The sequence below is a fragment of the Poeciliopsis prolifica genome, unplaced genomic scaffold (genome assembly GCF_027474105.1).
Source record: "Poeciliopsis prolifica strain line A6 unplaced genomic scaffold, Auburn_PproV2 SCAFFOLD027, whole genome shotgun sequence".
In the NCBI taxonomy this organism is placed as follows: Eukaryota; Metazoa; Chordata; class Actinopteri; order Cyprinodontiformes; family Poeciliidae; genus Poeciliopsis; species Poeciliopsis prolifica.
The window spans coordinates 5,400,021-5,418,020 of record NW_026562402.1 but is presented as its reverse complement, the minus strand read 5'-3'; the positions used below and the strand labels follow the sequence as shown (position 1 = coordinate 5,418,020).

The window sequence follows — 18,000 nt, the reverse complement described above, 5'->3', positions numbered from 1 at the left end:
CTTTTTCAAAAGAAACTTGTTTTATGGGTTGTTGTTAGGGATTGATATTTGTCGTATCATTTATTGTAAAAAAAATTCTTATCATGATGAGAATTTTGATTTATGTTTGTTACAATAAATTCCCATTTATGATGTTTTAAAAAAAAAAACATTCAGTCCATATTGTTGGCTTTAGTATTTTTTTCACTGTTTCTTCAATGAGAGTATTGTTACATATAAATACATTTGAGAATAAGATCATGCGAGCAATTTTAGTGATTCAAATCGTGCTTATTTACATAACTGGTGTCCTGAAAAAATGTATTGCAAACAGATGTTTTGCAGTGCAGTATTTGTGTTTGATGTATCATGCAGTATCAGCCATACAGTTACCTAAAAAATAAGTAACAAATAGATTTTATTATCACTTTTATCGTTTGCACAAAAATATTTCAAAATACTATGAAAATACTATGAATGAATATTGTGATTCAATAATATTGTGATTCATTCAGCCCATATTGCCCTACCCTCGCTGTTGTTTTCGTCCCTCTTGTGGATCTGAACAAAGCAAGACAGTACAAATAAAATTGATGTAAACATCTAAAAATGTAACTTTTAAAAATATTGCATTTTACAAAAGATAGAGTTTTGTTAGTGAAAAAAGATTCACTGCTGGATAGCATTTTTAATATTGTGTGTTCATTACACTCCAGACAAAAACGAATAAACAGATGATCAACAAGCGATAAAAGAGATGAAATAAAGCCTCTCTAATGAGATCACACTACCCTGTAGAAACACTGGACTGCAAGTCATTTGATGGCAGAGCAGTCTCAGATCCGGTTTCGGGTCAACGACGTGGGCCTGAATGTTAAGAAAGCTGAAGATCCAGACAGAAGTGATGGGGTGCAGTGAGAGTCAGAGTGGACGGAAAAGCTATTTTAGGGATGATGTGCCAGGAATGACAACTGTTGTGCCCCTCACTCCCCGCTGCCCCCTCTGCTCATTCTCTAACTCTCTCTACAAATCCCTCTCTCTCTCTCTCTCTTTCTCTCTCTCTCTCAAACTCAGGCCCTTCATCACGCAAAACTTTTCCAACCACAGACTCTCCTCTTCATGCCTCTGTGCGTCTCACGATAAAAATAGAACAATTTTAGCCTTTTCCAAATGAGCTGTGACACATGTGCCACCTCCCCAGCATGCGTGAGTATATAATGTCCAGGAGTACTCTGCTGTCGGAGAGCAGGTCAATAAGTCCTACGGAAGAAGAGAAAAAAAAACAGACATAAAAGGAAATCATTCAGGAGAACAAAGAAGTTGTGTGATTTATTTTTAATATCCAGAGCTGCTCCAGGAACAATCCACTTCTCTCCGCCTCTTTCTGCTCTCCTCCTCTGCCTTTTATCCAGCACTTGCGACCATCCATGAGTGTGACCAACTCCTCTGCCTATCGATCGGAGCGCAGTTTCCACCAGACTTCGTCCTCGACCTCGTCCTCTTGCAACCCTTACATGGAGAAGAGCCGGGGGCTTTTCACCGAGGATTTTGGATCCTTCATGAGGCCTGGGAGTGACTCCTTGGGATTTTCCAGTAAGTTGGGAGGAAACTTTATACCCTTGGGGCTCATTTTGTCAGCAAGAAAAGTTAATAAAGAAAGAATAAAAGTGCAACTAGATCTGTGAAAGCGATTTATTCTTCTTCCAAATGGGTGATAAAATGTGTAAGTGAGGCGATCAGAAGCTAGAGGGAGTTTGATGTGGTTGATTTGAGTGACCAAAAGCTTTTGTATTGGAGACGGCAGAAAAGATGCAGCAGATGCAAACAAAACAAATGCAGAAGTGCAGTTTTTCCTGTACTTCTCTGGCTGAAGTACAGAGTAAGGTCATGTAGCGTTTCACTTTAAAGTGTTTGTTCTTAGACTCAGCAATACCTCCAGGGGGTGTGAACCAGTTGGATGTTACTGCATATACAAAATACAAGTGTCAAAATCTGACATGCGAACTTCAAATAAACACACCCCACAGGCTGGTGTCCTCTATAGGTCCAAGGTCACGGTAGGATTGTTTGAAACTCTACACCTATGCCATCTTATAGGACGGGTACACACTGCATAATTATTTAAAATGCCTGGTTGATGTATTTAAACATCTTGACCTGTAAAGAATGAAGGATTTTTAGGGTTAAGTACAGCATAAATGTAAAGTGGATGGATAAATGTAAAGTGGATGGACAAATGCTTTTTGATTCCCTTTGAAAAAGACCCAATTTGAAAAGTCATAATCACATAAGTGAACAAGACTAAAATAATGTGAATCTTTCCTTACATGCAAAACTTCTGCCTCACTTTAGGCATACCATCTCCAAGGTGAAATTTTGCTCTTACTTTACAATATTTAAATTTTTTATTCTGTTTTTTTTAATATATATATCCTATCTTTGTATGAGTCTATTTGATGTGTTGTCATTTTGCTGCTGTTGCACAGAAATTTTTCCACTGTGGGACAATAAAGAAATGTCTGTTCTTCCATTCTATTCTATGCGATGGTGGCAGCATCATGTTGTGAGGATGTTTGTCTTCAGCAGAGACTAGAAAGCTTTTCACAGTTGATGGGAGGCTGAATGGAGCCAAATGCAGGGTAATGCTGAACAAAAACCACTGAGAGGCTGCATAAGACTTGACACTGGGGTGGAGGTTTACCTCCCAGCATGATGAAGACCTAAAATATGTAGACACAGCTACATTAAGATTATTTACATTAAAGTACATTAATGTGGTCTAGTCAAAGCCTTGACTTAAAATCCGATTGTGAATGTGTGGCAAATCTTCTCTGATGTGCGCTGCCTACTCAGACTTAGTTTAAGCGACTTTTTTAAAGACAGAATAGGCATTAATTGTTGCACATAGTATAGACATTCCCTTAAGTTCTTGCCACTGTAACTGCAGCAAAAGGTGGTTCTTCAAAGTATTGCCTCAGAAGGGATGAATACAAAATCACATTTTGTTTATTTTATTTTATTTTTATTAGAAAACCGTAAATAATATTTTTTCCACTTTGCGGTTTTGCTCTACTTTGCGTTGGACTGTCACATAAAACCCAATGCAATAGAGGAACATTTGAGGCAGCTCCACTTGCAAGGCAAGCATGTCTGAAAGCAGCAGTTCTGGACAGACTCCTGACTGTGTGACTTCACATGCTGAGTATCTAGGATGACGCCTGCATAAGGAATGAGCAAATGGTTGCTGGGTGATCAGAGTCTACACACAACACACACACACACACGCGCATACATGCAGAGAGTTAAAATGATGTCACATACTGAAACTAACGTGCTGTCAGAGTACACATACTGACACCGAGAGCCATGTGATACAGTACTTTAGTGAACCCAGAATCCAGCTGGTTTCTGGGATCACTAAAGAAACTGGATATGCCAAAGAGGAAACATTATTTTCTATTAAAACAAACCAGCTATAATGTTTAGTGGATCAGTTTATGAAGATAAACAAGGAGCATGCATAGTGACAAATCCTTTCACCTCTAAATATTTATTTTTGCTCTTAGCCATATTGTTTTCTACAGGAGCTTCTTTTAGACAGACAAAAGCAGTGCATGTGCAGGAAAAGGTCTATACCACTTTGACAGATCAATATTGGGAAGATGAGCCATTGTTGAGCAGTGCCATGGTGTTTGTAAGGTAAAGACGAAGAGAATGGGGATTTGCCTCATTTATGTTCGGCTGAACTTCTCAGCAATTCTTATCATTCACCTGATTGACACCAGCTTGTTGTTTTAATCAACAAGCACTTTGTATTCCCTTGTAGCTGAAAATGGGCTGTACAAATAAAATGACCTTTACCTTTAACATCACGTCCAGTGATGGCTTTTAATACTGGCTATATGGGGAATTGGGGGGCTTTTTGTTTTAGTTTACTATTACTTTGCTGTTGTTTTCAAGAGTCACTGGTGACACAATTATTGCTGTTGATCCTTTGCGATGATTGCTCTCCTCTGCTCTCCTCACCACACAGATTTTCCATTGAATTAAGGTTTGAGGACAGTGATAAGAGAAAAAAAGTTGACTTTGGATCCAGTGAACCAAGCCCACATACCGCCTGGTATTCCCACAGCTTCACCAATACTTAAAAGTGAAAAGGAGGCTTCTTTCCTGATACTAATTGTTTAATGTCAAACTCATTTGTTAGGAGTACAAAAGTTCAGTATGGTGTAACACAGTTCCAGTGAAGTTGGTCAACTATGCATGTTCATGTTTTTAATAATAGGGCAAGAAATACTTTTTCTTGGTATTCTCCTTTGACAACAAGCTGCAATGTAGCTGATGTCTAGAGCAGTGGTTCCCAAAGTGTGGGGCGTGACCCCTATGGGGTTGTGCAGTGGCATTGCACACTTACACAAAAGTGTTTCACTGTAAAAATGGTTTGTAGTGTGTTTTGTTGCAACCTCAAGTGTGAAATAAACTTCAGTGGAGTTTGAAAACAAAATATGTGTTTAGGTTTATGTCTGGTTGAACGATACTGTGCCCAGTGATTTTTTTTTTCTTTTTTGTGGGGTATTTTATTATGAGCCATAGGGGGGCCCAGGAAATCTTTGGGAACTACTGGTCTAGTGAGTTTTATAGGGAGACCTGACTGAGCTGTCCTCCTTCAGCATCTTGCACAGTTGATGGTTTCAATAAAACTAGGTGTTCCTGATCAAGCAATTTGACCAGAAGTCAAGCTACGTTATGTCAGTCAGTGCATGGTAGCAGAACGAGATTTTTCTATAAGTTCCAACAAAGAGTAAAATTTTTGCTGCAAGAATTATTAATGGTGCCTGTAAATAATGCAATTGGCAATTTTATGGAAAACAGTTATTCCTTCACATGATATTTTTTCCAATGGCACCAATACCTGTTAACATATTTAACTGTAGGCCTACTTCCTTTTAACCAAACATATTTTCTGCTCCTTGTCAGGTGGGGCTGGAAATATCAAAACTATTGACGATTCGTATCAGTTCACAGTTGACGTCCGAGACTTCTCTCCAGAGGATGTGATCGTAACAACATCCAACAATCAGATAGAAGTCCGTGCGGAAAAGGTGAACAGTGTGTTGGATTTTTAGTGTGAGAAACAGAAGCATTGGTCCTTCATAACATCCAATATCTCTCTGCAGTTGGCCCAAGATGGTTCAGTCATGAACACTTTCACCCACAAGTGCCAACTCCCTGAAGACGTGGACCCGACCTCGGTGACGTCGTCCCTGGGCCTTGAGGGGACTCTGACAGTGCGGGCGCGCAGACAGCCGGCTAAACATGAGATCGCACAGACCTTCCGCACTGAGATCAAAATCTAGAGACAGACTGACTTCGTCAGCACAAACTCACCACTTTTTGTGTTTTTAGAGCTAACAAATGTACCTTCGATGGATGTACCTTCGATGGATGAGGATATGATTTGTCATATGTAGACAAATTACCTGTTCCTACATACAGGTTGAAACAAGAGGAGCACATACATGAACTTGCAGGTACCAGGAGAATATATAACTTCACTGACTCACAAACATATTTCAACAGTTTTTTTAAATATCTTATATCCCTGCCACACAGGTACATATCTGCCTTTTGTTTCAGTGACGTCAGAAGACATGAGTCCATGGAAAATGAATATTGTAGCAGACACAAGTTTGTCATAAGCTAATCTGTCCAAACACTGCTAAAAAAGGAGAGTCACAACTTTCACACATCATGTAAAGACATACACAACACAGTTACACACCTCAGCATGACACAAAAAGTGAAACTGATGTCATGACCTAGTTTCTGATTTCTTCAGTAACTACTTCTCTGACCACTGGGGCACTCACAGCGCCTTCAAATTTCATATCCAGATGGTCAGTTGATCCTTAAATATAAACAAAAATAATCTAAATGGTGATGTGTTAACAATAATCACCCCATCCTCACACTGCAGGGCACAGCCTTCATCTCAACACACAGGCCCTATTCAGAATTGATGCACAAATCAGACTCTCATTTCGAATACTAATTCTGATGTGTCGTCCATACTAATTTATTGTACTTTTTGTGTGACAAAAGTTGCAATAAACATGACTACAAATAAATACAGATTTCTGTTTTGCTTTTTCCTTTTTTTTACAGAATATATCATCAAAGATGTCACTCAAATGAAAATAAACTCACCAAATTCTATTTCATGATTTTTTTTTTTTAATTAAATAAGTAACATCAAGCATTATTATTATGTTTCTTCACTCTATATTTTAGGGCATATTTACAACTTTCTCATTTCAGCTCAGTAATTTAAAACTAGAATATATTGATTTTCATTTGAGTGACGTTAGAAAACAGTTGCCCCAGAGCTAAAGCTTATTATGAACACAATTTGATTCTCTCCTCCATCCAGTCTATTACAGTCTGTCTGGTACAAAAAGTATTTGTTGCACAGCACCCTCCAAGCTTATTGCCAATGAGAACAAATATTAAAATAGGTATTTTTTTTATTGCAGTAGCATGATGTAGCTCAAAATGGCTTGGAAAAATAAATATAAAATTACACAGAATTAGTATTATTCAGAGCAACAGTGGCTCTATATATATATATATATATATATATATATATATATATATATATATATATATATATATATATATACAGTTTACATACACTTGTATAAAACATAATGTCATGGCTGTCTTGAGTTCCCAATAAGTTCTACAACTCTTACTTTTCTGTGAGAGTGATCAGAACACATACTTGTTTGTCACAAAAAACAGTCATAAAGTTTGGTTCTTTCATACATTTATTATGGGTCTGCTGAAAATGTCACCAAATCTGCTGGGTCAAAAATATACATACAGCAACATTAATATTTGGTTACATGTCCCTTGGCCATTTTCACGGCAACTAGGCGCTTTTGGTAGCCATCCAGAAGCTCCTGGCAAGCTTCAGGTCAAATGTTTGACCACTCTTCTTGACAGAATTGGTGCAGTTCAGCTAAATGTGATGGTTTTCTTGCATGAACTTGTTTCTTTAGCACTGTCCACATGTTCTCAATGGGGTTTAAGTCAGGACTTTGGGAAGGCCATTCTAAAACCTTAATTCTAGCCTGGTTTATCCATTCCTTTACCACTTTTGATGTGTTTTGGGTCATTGTCCTGTTGGAACACCCAACTGCGCCCAAGACCCAAACTTCGGGCTGATGGTTTTAAGTTTTCCTGCAGAATTTGGAGGTAATCCTCTTTCTTCATTATCCCATTTACTTTCTGCAAGAACCAGTTCCACTGGTAGCAAAACAGCCCCACAGCATAATACTACCACCACCATGCTTGACAGTAGGCATGGTGTTCCTGGGATTAAAGGCCTCACCTTTTCTCCTTCAAACATATTGCTGGGTGTTGTGGCCTAACAGCTCAATTTTTGTTTTGTCTGACCACAGAACTTTCCTCCAGGTTTTATCTTTGTCCATGTGATCAGCAGCAAACTTCAGCCGAGTCTTAAGGTGTCTTTTCTGGAGCAAGGGCTTCTTTCTTGCACGGCAGCTTCTCAGTCCATGGCGATGTAAAACACACTTGACTGTGGAGACTGACACCTTCGTTCCATCAGCTTCCAAATCCTTGCAGACTTGCTTTATGGTGATTCTTGGTCGACTCTTGACCATCCTGACCAATCTCCTCTCGGCAGCATGCAATAGCTTGCGTTTTCTTCCTGATTGTGGCAGACACAACTGTTCCATTCACCTTATACTTGCGAATAATTGTCTGCACAGTTGCTCTTGGGACCTGTAGCTGCTTTGAAATGGCTCCAAGTGACTTCCCTGATTTGTTCAAGTCAATAATTTGCTTTTTCAGATCCACACTGAATTCCTTTGACTTTCCCATTGTAGCTTTTGTGGCTGAGACTAATCACAGGGTCATATGAGCCCTATTTCAATGGGCTCATGAGAAGTGAACAGCTGTAGTCAATCAGAATCACTTACAAGAAGTGAAGAGAGCATTACATTAAGCTAATTTGATTTACACAACTTTCTACATCACCAAAATTGACAATTTATGTTGCTGTATGTATATTTTTGACCCAGGAGATTTGGTGAAATTTTCAGCAGACCCATAATAAATTTATGAAAGAACCAAACTTTATAACTGTTTTTTGTGACAAACAAGTATGTGTTCCAATCACTCTATCACAGAAAAATAAGAGTTGTAGAACTTATTGGGAACTCAAGACAGCCATGACATTATGTTTTATACAAGTGTATGTAAACTTTTGACCACAACTGTGTGTGTGTGTGTGTGTGTTGTGTGTGTGTATATATATATATATATATATATATATATATATATATATATATATATATATATATATATATATATATGTGTGTGTGTGTGTGCGTGTGTGTGCGTGTGTGTGTGTGTGTGTGTCTTGCGCCATCTTGTGGTCATTGTTTGCCTAACAAATGCTCCTACTGCGCCTGCTCGTCCGGCACATCCGGTCGGTCTCTATCAATCGATCAGAGAGAAGAAGATGGCGGTGGATGTTCTGCGCCAGAAAGGATCGATCACCGAAAAACTCGATTGGGTTCGTTTTTTTCTCGCGAGTTAGAAACCTAACGCTCCCACGTGAATCACCGCTGAAGCCGAAGCGAAGAGGTCGTAACAAATGGGTAATTGTGGATTTTTTCTTCTCATGGAACAATGGCGCCGAAAGAGGGCTTAGAGACGGATTGAGCCGAGAAAACAACAAGACGGGCCTGACTCTCCGCTCCGACATCTTGTTCCTCAACTGCACGCGCATGTAGGCACGCTAAATTAATCCCTGATAGCAAAGCTGCTAGGATTGAGGAATTGTAATCGATGCGTGGCACCGTCAAACCTAAACTGTTTACTTTAATGTCTTGTGTTCATGTTCATGTTTAAGCTTGTGTCTAACCACCAGGACAAAAGTTGAACTTATTGTATTGCCAGTGGTAGTTTTGCTGGTGTTTCTCACATTGCGCTCTATGCTTTTGTTGGCTGTGATGTGTTATTGTTAAAACTTTCATTAGCATTAAAAAAGACTAAAGAAAACCTGTATTCATTCTACTAATAGTGTGGTATGAATTATGAATAGGGTTACTACAGGGAGTTCAGAGCAATGGTTGATCAACAATGGTTTTTGCTCCTCTGTTTGCTTTTTAAATGATCCCCAGTGTAACATTTGACTTGTTTACCTGCATGTTTTAGGTTACGTTTGATTTTCTTTTTAGTATGTACACTAAGATGTATATCTATTTTATTTCCCCATTTTAAATTATTTGTTAAACTTGTCTTTTTTCACTTATATTTTTTTTCTTCAGAAATATTTACTATACATTTGTATTTATTTGCCTGGGCTGTGTATTTTCATTCACATTTATACCATTCAGCTTTTTTCTTACACAAATACAAACTCATACAGGGTGAACAATTCATATTAGCTGAAATGATTTCAAGTAAAATTAAGAAGCTTAAGCCTTTCTTTTGTTGCTTCAGACATACAGCTGCTGAGCTCTGTCTTCGCCCTTTGACCCTGACAGCAATGGAGTTCCCGTGGCACAGCGGGGAGGTTCTGGAGCAGCTCAACCAGCAGCGTAAGCAGGGACTGCTTTGTGACTGCACCTTTGTGGTGGACGGCGTGGACTTCAAGGCCCACAAAGCCGTGCTGGCAGCATGCAGCGTCTACTTCCGAACCCTTTTCTTGGACCAGAAGGATGTGGTGCATTTGGACATCAGTAATGCCGCTGGTAGGATCTGGTTGTGACTATTTTAGAAGCAACTATGGCTGCTTATTCAACGGTTCCTAACCAAATCTTGTTTTTCCGTGTTTTCTTTTCCTTCTGTAGGTTTGGGTCATGTCCTGGACTTTATGTACACCTCCAAACTGTGCTTAAATCACAACAATATTGAGGATGTGCTGTCTGTTGCCCACTTCCTGCAGATGCAAGAAATCATAAATGCTTGTTCTGCATATCAGTCGATGTCAAATCAACCTCCATCCATCATAACTCTGGATCTTCCTGATGATCAACCAGGTCTTTAAGTATTTTGACTGTGTTGAGAAACTGAGAATAATCAGATTAAGGCTGCACAATATGGAAAGCTAATGCTGAGAAGTGGGATGACACTTTTTTAAGGCAGTCATATAAAGAGGTTTTTATCACTAAACAGTAGAAAAGATCTGTATTATGTCATATTTTCAAATGTTTTGACATGAAGCTTTTGCTGGACAGCGGAGAAAATAGTAAAACTAACAATTCTGACAATACAGTTTTAAGAAATTTCTCATGAATTGTATTACTATACAATGAATACCAATTGCAGTAACAGTTGCATTTGACATATTGTGCAGCTCTACATCAGATAGCTTCATTTGCTCTGAATGTTGCTCTGTACCAGAAAATCCTGTTGTCATTAAGAGTGAGTTTGTTAATGGAGTCAAAATGCAGAGAAGAGTTGGAACATGGATGATGTTGAAAGTTTTAATGAAAAAACAAAAACTTACAATAGCAAAAAAAGCCATGGAGAACATGGAGCCAGAGCAGAACAACATCAGCAGGGAGGCAGCAGCACCAGGCAGGATAAACAAGATTTAACAGGAGTAACCAGCAAGGTGTGTGAGCAGGTGAAGGTTTTAAGTACTGTGTGGGGGAATTCTGGAAAAAAAGTTCCTGGGCTGATTAGCTAATGGGTTGTAGGTGTGAGGAGAGACCAGTGAGGTGGACAAAGGAGGGGGAAAGAGGAACCAACAGAGGGAAACTGACTAGAGCGCGGACTAGAGTCAGTGAGGCTTAATGAAGGAACAAAAGAAATCAATACAGGGAAATAACACCAGCAAAGTGTCCAAATAACACAGGATACGACACCTGTAGACAAATGTTCGGCTAGTGGCTTTAAGCTCAAGACCACTTGGCTTAAGTGGCCTTAAAAAAATCTGGCCTTTGGCCCATTCAAAATTCTGGAAAGGTCAGTAGAGTTACTTCATTCCTGTAATCCCTCAAATTCTGCTGAATTAAAAACAATGCTGTAAAGAACAGTTGGTTCACACCGACGCCAGTTATCAGCATTGTTGCTGCTCAGCGCGGCACAACAAGGGATAATTACTTTTCACAAGGAGGCCGGATTTGGAGGATAGCTTTTTTCTTTTCAGTAGAAGCAGTGTTTCAAAAACGCATTTTGTATTTACTATGTTTGACCTGAAGTGTAAAGGTACAAATACTTGTACAGTTTTGTCTTTGGGTCATCTTACAGCCTGCGGCTTAAATTTGAATCTTTGTTTTTCCATCATATTCTTATACCCTAACACATCTGGTCTCATATTTATTACAAACCAGGTGAAAAGGCAGGTGGAAGAGAACAGAAAGAAAATCAGCTGCCAGAAGTTGCAGCACAAGCGGAGGAGTTTTCTTCTGGCTCACGGACAGAAGATCTCAAGAACTCACAGAATGAGGACGTGAACGGAGACATTTCTGCTGATCCACAACAAACTGCTTCTCGGCCGAATCCCATCAGAAAGCACCCGGGCCGGGGAAGACCCCCGAAAAGCGCTCAGGTTTCTGCGGAGAAGACGGTGTCAGTGAAGGAGGAAGAGGAGGGCTCTTTGGTGAACGCGACAGGATTTCAGGACGACCCCTCAGATGCTGACTACGCACCCAGTAAAAACATTTTTATAAGATTTTAAGGTCCATAAATTTGCACGTAGCAAATCTTATAACCGGGTCATTTATCTCCAGAATCACAGTCGAGATCTTCAGGCAGCTACTTGAACTCACGTGGAAGAAGGATCAGAAAACCTGTTCGACGTAGAAATTCACCTGGTGAGTTGTGTGCTTGTACCAGCTTCCTTTGATATTTACCAGGCTGCCTACGCATAACATCTTAAATCAAGTGTCATTAAATAAATCTAAGACCTTAAAGTGCCTTAAATTTATTTTAAAAATGTAAGTTGACCTTGAATACGTTAATTACAGGTCTTGTCATGGCAGGACTATTTAATCTATGTATTATGTAATTTTTTAATTTTCTCGCTGCACCTTTATATATGCACATTTTTATGACATTAGTCTTAAATTTCATTCATAATTGTCTTAAAAAGTCTGTAGTTTGAGTTGGTGAAACCTCCAGAAAGTCTGTCTAAACTCGGGACAAGAATGTCTAGCGTTTTGTCTTTTGATTATAAGACAAAACGCCTTACAAGCTTTTGACTATAATCTTTCCAGAAAATAACTTGGAAGACGAAGGTCCATTGAAGGAAAAAAAGGAGAAAAGGGCGAGGGAGGATGAAGAGGTGGCTGACAGACGGGAACTTCATGACGGGGAGGCCAGTGAGGGAGAGGTCGAAGAGGAAGAAGACGACATCGAACTGCAAGGGGAAGGAGACAGCGAGGAAGACGGAAGACCATCTCAGGCATCATCTATGAGCAACCGAACCGAATCGAAGCCATACAGCTCTGTGACGCACAAATGTGGGGTGAGACATAAAGCGTTTGTAGGAAATGCCGTTCTGACCGTGTCTCCCTTTGATTTTTCTTAATTCTATTCATCCAACTTGAACTTTTGTATTTTATTGTGAATTTTGATGAAAGTATAAAATAAAGTTGTGAGTAATTGTGACGTGGAGGAAAATTACATCATGGTTTCCCAAATTTTTTAATGACTAAAACTCTAAAAAGAAAACATCACATACCTATTTTCAACTTACTCAAGCCGATGCTATTTGCCTTCCAGTTCACAGGTCACAGGATGTATCTACCAGCTCTGGGTGTATCTTTAATGGCTTTTTGTCTGTTATGGTTTGCTCAATCAGATTAGATAAGGAACATCTGGGAGCCTGAATTTTCAGGTATTCAAGTACGGGCTTTGACTGGGCCATTGTTACGCATGAATATGTATTAATCTGAGCAATTCTACACTTTCTTAAATGTATTCCTTAAACACCTGACAGCAAACAACAAATCATACTGCTTTTCCATGAAGAGTTGGGCCATAGACATAAAGATTATGTTAATAACTTATTTCATAATCAAACTCTTATTAAAAAAACATGGGTCTCTATTCAATTGAAGAGAACACTGAACGCCAAGCGAACCAGAGACCGCTCTGAAAGCAAGACTGAACTTTTGGGTGAATACAACCAAAGCAAAAGCTCTTGTCTAGAACGTAAGCAGGAGAAACACTCGTAGTCTTTTACCAAAGACAAAAGAGAAATCATACAACTGCTAAAATCTGACTCTCCTGCATTTTTGTTTACATTTTGTGAAGAAGGAAGTTGCGCTCAATGTCTTCTTCAGAGGTTTTTGTGTCATTGTCTTCGTTAATTCTTGGTGCAGCACCAGAGGGGGAGCAGGTTTTTCAAAGGGATTGGGTTATTTGGCACAGTGCAGACAATGTGTACTGCATGAGCTAAAATTGTGGCAAATGTTGCAAGTTCAGCTGCCTATAAAACTGAATATCAAGTTTTTTTTTTAAATGTCTGATTAAAAAACAAGATATTTGTTAGTTTAAACTCCATTGCGTTTTGCACACTGGCTCATTCAGTTTCAGTGTCTTGTTTATGTCAGCTCTTTTCTTTATTCTTTTAGGATTGCGGGAAGAAATTTACCCACACAGGTAATTTCAAGAGACACATGCGAATCCACACTGGAGAAAAGCCATTCAGCTGTCGGGACTGCAACAAGGCTTTCTCTGACCCTGCCGCTTGCAAAGCCCACGAGAAAACACACAGGTGAGGTTCATGTTTTCATACATTCTTCCACCTCTTTCTACTCAGTCAGCTTCATATTCTTTGTCGCACCATCGTCACCCTCTGCAGCCCACTGAAGCCGTACTGTTGCTCCACTTGTGGGAAGAGCTACCGGCAGGTCAGCCTGCTTAATCTGCACCGGAAACGGCACACGGGTGAAGCACGCTACAGCTGTGATGTCTGTGGCAAGCTTTTTACCACTTCGGGAAATCTGAAGCGCCACCAGCTGGTGCACAGCGGGGAGAAGCCGTACCACTGCGACTTCTGTGACAAAGCTTTCTCCGACCCCACCGCCAAGATGCGACACCTGGAGACCCATGATACAGAGAAAGGCAACAAGTGTCCGCACTGTGACAAACGCTTCAACCAGGTGACAGCATTGCATTATAAAGTGAGATAATTACATCTGCAGCTTTTTGTGATGCATGTTTTATTTTAATTTTTTAACCAGGTAGGAAATCTGAAAGCTCATCTAAAGATTCATATTGCAGACGGGCCCCTGAAGTGCAAAGAGTGTGGCAAACAGTTCACCACTTCAGGTAAAGAAAGAAATTGTTTTTTTAATAATACATTTTTAAATGTAAAAAAAAAAATCCTTGGTGTTATTGCTGAAACTGCATTGTCCCTGGAACTTCATCATGTCTTTTACTGGTGCACCCCTCAATGATCAATGAACCAAACTTGGAGCCAATATTGAGGGAGGTGGCAAATATTAATCATATGTATTAATCAAATCATCACTTTTCATAATTTCATAAGTTTAAGTTTTCTAAAATGTAGTTTTTAAACAAAGCAGGCATCATTATTTGGTTTCTTTGAATCATCTGATATCACCTTTGTGGGTTGGTGTGTGCTTTTTAGGCAATCTGAAAAGACACCTGCGTGTTCACAGTGGGGAGAAACCATACGTGTGTTCGCACTGTCAGAGAGCTTTCAGTGATCCCGGAGCTCTGCAGCGCCACGAGCGCATTCACACAGGTAATCCTGTCACATTCTGGACTGTTAGGTTTTGCTTTATCAGTTACATCTTCTTTATTCCCCCAAAGAAATCCCAAATTAATGTTGACTATTTCCCACCAACATGAAACAGTGTTGTATGTGTTACAGGAGAAAAACCCTGCGTCTGTTTTGTGTGCGGCAAGGCTTTTACTCAAGCCAGCTCCCTCATTGCTCATGTCCGGCAGCACACCGGAGAGAAGCCCTACGTCTGTGATCGCTGCGGCAAAAGGTGAGATACGTCAGTGTGGAAATAATTTGCGCATGTTTTATTTTACATTTTTTCAAGAGAGAACAGAAAAGTGAAGACATCTTGAAATGTTATGGAAAAGGATATGGAAACATGTTTTTTTCTGATCCCTATGTTTAATTAGAAATGCAACAAACCCAAATTAATATCTGTATCGGTCCAGATGTTGATAAAAATTCTAGATTGGATATTGTGACAATAGGGGTAGATCTATTCATTTATTTATTTTACATTGGCTATTATACTCCTAATTGCTCTGACTGAACTGATTTTACATTTTTGACCAAGTTTGTACTTGAGTGTACAAACTTGAGTGTACAGTTAGCAAATAAATTTGTAATTTAGTACATTTACATCTCTATTTATGAAAAGAAAAATGTTTTAAGTCAATTCAGCTTTTCTGTATTGCCCGATACTAGACCTCAGATATCCGTATGGAAGTGATAAAAGTTGATTGCCGCATATTTATGATTAATGATGTAATGATTCATCTTCTGTAATAAAGAGTAGGTCTAATTGACTCCAGCAAGTCTTCTTCAGCTATATTTTCTCTGCCCAACTTGTCGCAGGAATACTGACCTGTCCAACTTAAATCCTGAACAGGTTTGTTCAGTCCAGCCAGTTGGCAAATCACATTCGACACCACGACAACGTGCGACCACACAAGTGCCAGATGTGCAACAAGGCATTTGTGAATGTGGGGGATTTGTCCAAACACATCATCATTCACACAGGTAAGTACTAACTTGGCTACAAAACTCAGTTTAGAGTAATGCTGGAAATCTGTAGGCTACATCCCCTGAGAACATTCTGGCTTGTAAAATTTCGTCCATCTGTTTCCAGGTGAAAAACCGTTTCTTTGTGATAAATGCGGCCGTGGCTTTAACCGGGTGGACAACCTGCGCTCCCATGTTAAGACTGTTCACCACGGCAAAGCCGGTATGAAGAGGCTGGTGCTGACGGGGGGGACCATTGAAGAAGTTGGCGACGACTGCGCCGAAGCTGGGTCTTCGGACGAGATCAAGATAGTCACTGTTACCACAGAGGACATTGTCACCCTTACGACCGAGGCCCTGGCAGGAAGTGCTGTGGCTCAGCTCACGGGTCAGTACCTTTCTCTGAACAATGCCTCAGACATTAGGCGCCATCTTTTATAGGAAATGAAGATAAACGCTTGTCCTGTGCTGGTTAACAGTCCTCCCGGTGGCTACTTCGGTGTCTGCAGATGAAACGGAGGCTTTGAAAGCTGAAATCACCAAAGCAGTAGAGAAGGTGCAAGAAGAAGGTAAAATCTGAACTGTTCTTTATCTCTTAAAATTTGAAAAGCTTTGGATAAAATGTAAACGGTGATTCTATAATCTTATGATTCTTCCATACAAAGTTGGTTCATGTTTTGTGTGGAAAAAGACAAAATTTTCTTGACTTGCAAAAGAATTCAGACACTTGTAATTTTTCCACAATTTGCCTGATTACAACCAGTTTTGCTGGGATTTTATGTGACATACTGACAAATGAAAGGGACACATGGTTTTCATTATTTTTTTTACAAAAATAAATGCAATATTTATTTTTATGGGATGTAAAATGAAAACATTTTGTGGTAATAAATCAGCTCTTTTGAGGAGAAAATAATTGTTTTGAATAATTTATTTGAAATTTTTTTCAGTACATAAAAATGTTGAAAATCTTGAATCATTTTGCCATTCCTAGACCACATCAACCTAATGTCTAAAGATTTCAACAAGACACCATAATTTGCATTCTACTATTATATTGTAAGTTTGATATAATTTGATTTGACAATCAGCTTCAAACATAAACACAAGAAGCTGCAGGACAAAAACTGGTTGAAAATTGTGACATTTTATATCTTAAAAGAAATCTGTTTTAAAATGGATTTTAAAAAACAAAACTTAAGAATAGGGCATTATATCTTACAAAATGACATACAATTAGAGACATGATTTGAAATGACAGTGCAAATTTTCTTCTGCTCAGACCCCAACACCCAGATCTTGTATGCTTGCGACTCTTGTGGGGATAAATTTCTGGACGCCACCTCTTTGGCTCAGCATGTTCGGATCCACACAGCCCAAGCCTTGGTCATGTTTCAGGCAGATTCCGACTTCTACCAGTACACCGCAGCAACCGCCACCGGAGAGGGGGATGATGCTGCGGCCGCCGCAGTCTGGCAACCTGCGCCCGAACAAGTTATCCAGCAAGAAGAGCTGATCTTCCGTACGGACGAAGAAGAGAGGAAATCAGAGGAGATGGATGGAGAGCAAGTGTCAGAGACTGTCATTCATGTGGAGGAGGCGGTTGAAGTGGAAGAAACTACGTCTGGGCACCAAACAGATGAGAGGGATGGAGAAGAAGAAAAGGAAGAGAATGTGAAAAGTAAAGATTAGACGTAGTAGAACAGGTTTATCCGTGATGTATAAAATGTGGCTTTTGTTAGAAATTTAATTTATACGAGAGGAAATTAGGATATTATGTTTCTTGATTAATTATACATTAGGTCATAACATGATGTTAAAAGAAAACTAATCTGGATTCAATCATTTTAAATAAAATTGATTTTAACCTAATTTAATCTTTAGTGATGCATTTGCTTTACTATGTACAGCAGCATTTTGGTAAAGAATTGCAGCAATGATTAAACAAGTTTGTATAGTTTGTTTGTTTTAAGACTGAAATGTAGGACTGTGTTTTGTCCTTTTATGCTAGATTGTAAATCTAATAATTAGAGACTCATATTTTTACATTTTTTTGATGAAATATCTACTCTTCAAATGTGCACTGCGTTTCACTGTGCTTAGTGTATAGTGCTTCATTTAGGATTGGTAAATAAACATGAGTCTACTGAAGACTTAAGTGAGAGTTAAGAACCTTCATCATTCAAGGTTTGATTTTTTTTTATTTGTATTGTTTTTTTCAGCAGTTGTCATCAATCCTGTGCTTGCATAATTGCAAGGAAGTTTTAAGATACCAGATT

At 39.2% G+C, this 18,000-nt stretch overlaps 2 protein-coding genes across 5 annotated transcripts; both read left to right on the top strand.

The window, feature by feature from the left end:
- The first annotated feature begins 1,071 nt into the window (after positions 1-1,071).
- Positions 1,072-5,406, top strand: hspb7 (heat shock protein family, member 7 (cardiovascular)). Its single transcript, XM_055048260.1, has 4 exons — positions 1,072-1,185; positions 1,392-1,572; positions 4,957-5,081; positions 5,157-5,406. The coding sequence occupies exons 1-4, from the start codon at positions 1,150-1,152 to the stop codon at positions 5,334-5,336; spliced, it is 522 nt and encodes a 173-aa protein (XP_054904235.1). The 5' UTR covers positions 1,072-1,149; the 3' UTR covers positions 5,337-5,406.
- Positions 5,407-8,508: 3,102 nt separating this feature from the next.
- Positions 8,509-17,885, top strand: zbtb17 (zinc finger and BTB domain containing 17). Of its 4 annotated transcripts, none has more exons than XM_055048570.1 (15): positions 8,509-8,797; positions 9,514-9,764; positions 9,864-10,052; positions 11,352-11,672; positions 11,751-11,834; positions 12,237-12,487; positions 13,599-13,741; positions 13,829-14,129; positions 14,211-14,298; positions 14,621-14,737; positions 14,867-14,987; positions 15,609-15,739; positions 15,849-16,109; positions 16,201-16,290; positions 17,004-17,885. In XM_055048570.1, the coding sequence occupies exons 1-15, from the start codon at positions 8,538-8,540 to the stop codon at positions 17,411-17,413; spliced, it is 3,018 nt and encodes a 1,005-aa protein (XP_054904545.1). In that variant the 5' UTR covers positions 8,509-8,537; the 3' UTR covers positions 17,414-17,885. The 4 variants fall into 4 exon arrangements, with proteins under 4 accessions (XP_054904545.1, XP_054904547.1, XP_054904546.1 ...); XM_055048572.1 differs by having other exon boundaries at positions 8,552-8,666; XM_055048571.1 differs by having other exon boundaries at positions 8,578-8,666; positions 9,558-9,764.
- Positions 17,886-18,000: the final 115 nt, after the last annotated feature.

Excerpts from the sequence above, each read along its gene's own strand:
- hspb7 (XM_055048260.1), top strand. The coding sequence starts at position 1,150 with ATGAGCTGTGACACATGTGCCACCTCCCCAGCATGC. Across the intron at positions 1,186-1,391 it reads GTGCCACCTCCCCAGCATGC|CACTTGCGACCATCCATGAG; the intron begins GTGAGTATATAA and ends CCTTTTATCCAG. Across the intron at positions 1,573-4,956 it reads TGACTCCTTGGGATTTTCCA|GTGGGGCTGGAAATATCAAA; the intron begins GTAAGTTGGGAG and ends GCTCCTTGTCAG.
- zbtb17 (XM_055048570.1), top strand. The coding sequence starts at position 8,538 with ATGTTCTGCGCCAGAAAGGATCGATCACCGAAAAACTCGATTGGGTTC. Across the intron at positions 9,765-9,863 it reads GGACATCAGTAATGCCGCTG|GTTTGGGTCATGTCCTGGAC; the intron begins GTAGGATCTGGT and ends TTCCTTCTGTAG. Across the intron at positions 16,110-16,200 it reads TGCTGTGGCTCAGCTCACGG|TCCTCCCGGTGGCTACTTCG; the intron begins GTCAGTACCTTT and ends GCTGGTTAACAG.